This window comes from Tupaia chinensis, unplaced genomic scaffold (genome assembly GCF_000334495.1).
Source record: "Tupaia chinensis unplaced genomic scaffold, TupChi_1.0 Scaffold000206_1, whole genome shotgun sequence".
In the NCBI taxonomy this organism is placed as follows: domain Eukaryota; kingdom Metazoa; phylum Chordata; class Mammalia; order Scandentia; family Tupaiidae; genus Tupaia; species Tupaia belangeri.
This window is the reverse complement of record NW_006159681.1, coordinates 3,968-8,614: the sequence shown is the minus strand read 5'-3', so window position 1 is coordinate 8,614 and position 4,647 is coordinate 3,968. Positions and strand designations below refer to the sequence as shown.

Here is a 4,647-nt window from a genome sequence, read left to right as displayed (position 1 = left end):
CTGCTGAATATGGTACTGCAAAGATGCACATGTTCCCTAACTGGGGTGTTGTCACTTATGGGGCTGGGCTGCCAAATACACAGACCAATACCTTTGTGTCTTTTAAGTCTGGGAAGCTGGGGGGACGAGCTGTGTATGACATAGTTCACTTTCAGCCATACTCCTGGATTGATGGGTGGAGAAGCTTTAACCCGGGACATGAACATCCAGATCAGAACTCTTTTACTTTTGCCCCCAATGGGCAAGTATTTGTTTCTGAAGCACTCTATGGCCCCAAGTTGAGCCACCTGAACAACGTATTGGTGTTTGCTCCATCACCCTCAAGCCAGTGTAATAAGCCCTGGGAAGGTCAGCTGGGAGAATGCGCCCAGTGGCTCAAGTGGACTGGTGAAGAGGTTGGTGATGCAGCTGGGGAAATCATCACTGCTTCTCAGCACGGGGAAATGCTGTTTGTGAGTGGGGAAGCAGTGTCTGCCTATTCATCAGTGATGAGGCTGAAAAGTGTGTATCGTGCATTATTGCTCTTAAATTCTCAGACTCTGTTAGTTGTTGATCACATTGAGAGACAGGGAGACTCCCCAATACATTCTGTCAGTGCCTTCTTTCATAACCTGGATATTGATTTTAAGTACATCCCGTACAGGTTTATGAACAGGTATAATGGAGCCATGATGGACGTGTGGGATGCACACTACAAAATGTTTTGGTTTGATCATCGTGGCAATAGCCCCATGGCCACTATCCAGGAAGCTGAGCAAGCAGCCGAATTTAAGAAGCGGTGGACTCAATTTGTTAATGTTACGTTTCAGATGGAATCCACGATTACAAGAATTGCATATGTCTTTTATGGGCCATATGTGAATGTTTCCAGCTGCAAGTTCATTGATAATTCCAATTCTGGACTTCAGATTTCTCTCAATGTCAATAATACTGAACATGTTGTTTCCATTGTGACTGACTACCGTAACCTGAAAACACGATTCAATTACCTGGGGTTTGGTGGCTTTGCCAATGTGGCTGACCAAGGCCAAATAACTCGATTTGGTTTGGGCACTCAAGCAATAGTGAAACCTGTGAAACATGATAGAGTTATTTTTCCGTTTGGATTTAAATTTAATATAGCAATTGGATTAATTTTGTGCATTAGCTTGGTGATTTTAACTTTTCAATGGCGGTTTTACCTTTCTTTTAGAAAATTAATGCGCTGGATACTACTGCTTGTCATTGCCTTGTGGTTTATTGAGCTTCTGGATGTGTGGAGCACTTGCACTCAGCCCATCTGTGCAAAATGGACAAGGACAGAGGATGAGGCAAGCAAGAAGACTTTACCTTCTGAAGGGCAACGTGTCGATCTTCCCGATGTTGTCATTACCTCACTTCCTGGTTCAGGAGCTGAAATTCTTAAGCAACTTTTTTTCAACAGTAGTGATTTTCTCTATATCAGAGTCCCTACAGCTTACATTGATATCCCTGAAACTGAATTTGAGATTGACTCATTTGTGGATGCCTGTGAATGGAAGGTGTCAGATATCCACAGTGGGCACTTCCGTTTACTCCGAGGCTGGTTGCAGTCTTTAGTCCAGGACACAAAACTACATTTGCAGAACATCCATCTGCATGAACCCAGTAGGGGTAAACAGGCCCAATATTTTACAATGAATAAGGACAAAAAGAGAAAATTGAAAAGGAGAGAATCTTTGCCAGAACAAAGAAGTAGAATGAAAGGCGCCTTTGATAGAGATGCTGAATATATTAGGGCTTTGAGGAGACACCTGGTCTATTACCCGAGTGCACGTCCTGTGCTCAGCTTAAGCAGTGGGAGCTGGACGTTAAAGCTTCACTTTTTTCAGGAAGTTTTAGGAGCTTCGATGAGGGCCTTGTATATAGTAAGAGACCCTCGGGCATGGATTTACTCAATGCTGTACAGTAGTAAACCAAGTCTTTATTCTTTGAAGAATGTACCAGAGCACTTAGCAAAACTGTTTAAAATAGAGGGAGGAAAAGGCAAATGTAACTTAAATTCAGGCTATGCTTTTGAGTATGAAGTGTTGAGGAAAGAATTGTCCAAATCCAAGTCAAATGCTGTCTCCTTGCTGTCTCATTTGTGGCTAGCAAACACAGCAGCAGCCATGAGAATAAATACAGATTTGCTGCCTACCAGCTATCAGCTGGTTAAGTTTGAAGATATTGTGCATTTTCCTCAGAAAACCACTGAAAGGATTTTTGCCTTTCTTGGAATTCCTTTGTCTCCTGCTAGTTTAAACCAAATATTGTTTGCCACTTCCACAAACCTTTTTTACCTGCCCTATGAAGGGGAAATATCACCAACTAGCACTAATGTTTGGAAACAAAACCTGCCTAGAGATGAAATTACACTAATTGAGAGCATCTGTTGGACACTGATGGACCGTCTAGGATATCCAAAGTTTATGGACTAAATGCTGCAGGTCAGCAGAAGTTTGCACTAATGCTTCCCAACCCATTTTGTGGATATGAATTAGAAGAGTTTGTTTATTCTTGTACACTGTGTGTGTGTGTGTGCATACACGTGTGTGTGGGTGTGTGTGTTTAGTCTGTTACTTGCACAGAGAGATTATTTTAAAACGTGGCACTCAATTTGGTCTAGCAGGATTTATTTTTATGTCACCACTTACTTGCCTTTGTTTCTGAAAAGTTTCCTTCTAAAAATGTTTCTGCTACAGAGGTGTAGATGAAGTTATATCATGGGGGTCAGGGGAGATGGGAGGAATTTAAAGATTTCTGTCTAACTTGCCTTCATCTGTAACTGTGCTAATCTATCTTGGGACCTCAAACACTGCTAAAAGCCTTGCAATTGCTGCTTTAGCCGAGCATCTCTTGCTTTCAAGATGGACTACAAAAGTTCCTTATCTTTTTGAAAAGGTCTTCTAACACACTTATCTCTCACAAAGAAAAAGAAAAAAGAGAAAAAAGAATTCCTTTTACTGTGTATAATGTTTAGTGATATCACTGGGGATATGGTGAAAGCTCCTATCAAACCTTTAGAATTCCTTCTGGAAAATACAGATGGAAATACAGAATGAACATGTTTCTTGAGGTTAGAAACAGTGACCTGAAAAATCTCCTTAAAGTTTTCTTTTTCTTTTTTTTTTAACTTTGAAATAATAAGGAATAAGTTTTTGAACAATCTAAGTGCCAAGGGCTGTTAGATTATTTTAGACATGATTGTCTGTTTAAAACTTTTTTGCATCGCTGAAGCTACAGCTGTTCCCCATCACACCACTCCCACCCTCTCCTATCTGTCACTGTCAAGCGAAACAATCAGTAGTTACTAATTGCTAAACTCCCAGTATTTGTGGCATTTTTTCCCTTGATGATTAATTTTGCATTAAAATGTGACAGACCTAGAATCAAATGTATTTCTGTGGAATTATCACTGTATGACTCAAAGCAGTGCAGCTTCTGCCAGTGTTTCTTTAGACTGGAATCAGAATTGGAAAACTGCCCAACTTGCATCCCTTTGAATGAGTTTACAGACTGCCAGTGTCTGCAGAAGTTGAAGGCAAATGGGAGATGATGTCAGAGGCATCTGTTTCCTTCACCATCTGCATCTTATTATAAATGTGGTTGTCATAAAATGTGGCTCATTTTATTTTGGTAGGCTCTGAAATCAAAACGCAATGCCATTCTAAGCCAGTGGAGTAATTACAATGTATTGGATGAAAACTATTAGCCAGTGTCGCCTTGATGAAAATCTCTGTACAGATTGCACCTCTACTTCCTGATGTTTCAAGCTGTAGTTTCCCCCAGCTCTCTAACACTTGGGAGACTGTCATTCTGACCTAGATAAAAGTGGTTCTTTCTCAGTAGTTTGTTATTATGTCAAAATGCGCCTCCAGAGTGATAAAGCTGTGGATATGTTTCATTCCAGCTAAACCTAACTTGGCTGTCATTTTCTTTCATTATAGTGTGAGTGGAGACTGCTTCCCTCCCCCCCCCCCTATTCACTTTCTGTCAGAGGCATCTGTTTCCTTCACCATCTGCATCTTATTATAAATGTGGTTGTCATAAAATGTGGCTCATTTTATTTTGGTAGGCTCTGAAATCAAAACGCAATGCCATTCTAAGCCAGTGGAGTAATTACAATGTATTGGATGAAAACTATTAGCCAGTGTCGCCTTGATGAAAATCTCTGTACAGATTGCACCTCTACTTCCTGATGTTTCAAGCTGTAGTTTCCCCCAGCTCTCTAACACTTGGGAGACTGTCATTCTGACCTAGATAAAAGTGGTTCTTTCTCAGTAGTTTGTTATTATGTCAAAATGCGCCTCCAGAGTGATAAAGCTGTGGATATGTTTCATTCCAGCTAAACCTAACTTGGCTGTCATTTTCTTTCATTATAGTGTGAGTGGAGACTGCTTCCCTCCCCCCCCCATATCCACTTTCTTCCCGAAGCTCCTGATTTTTCTTCTATACTGTCAAAATGAAAGAAAGTCATGGTAATGTAGGTTGAAAGGGCATGGAAGACCAGACTCTATGCTGTTATGCTCGAGAAAGATTATTCTTTGCATCTCAAGGTTATCAAGAAGCATGTAAAATTGCTACATGGATGATAACACTATTTCCACTATTGGCCAGAGTCTCAGTGTTTGCTTTCAATTCTCAGGA

At 40.7% G+C, this 4,647-nt stretch overlaps 1 protein-coding gene across 1 annotated transcript in view; it reads left to right on the top strand.

The window, feature by feature from the left end:
* DSEL (dermatan sulfate epimerase like) overlaps positions 1–3,845 on the top strand; it is a 7,023-nt gene extending 3,178 nt beyond the window's left edge. Inside the window, exon 2 of the mRNA XM_006147223.3 lies at positions 1–3,845. This exon is cut by the window's left edge and continues 2,092 nt beyond it. Coding sequence (XP_006147285.1) covers positions 1–2,438 — 2,438 coding nt within the window. The 3' untranslated portion in view covers positions 2,439–3,845.
* Positions 3,846–4,647: the final 802 nt, after the last annotated feature.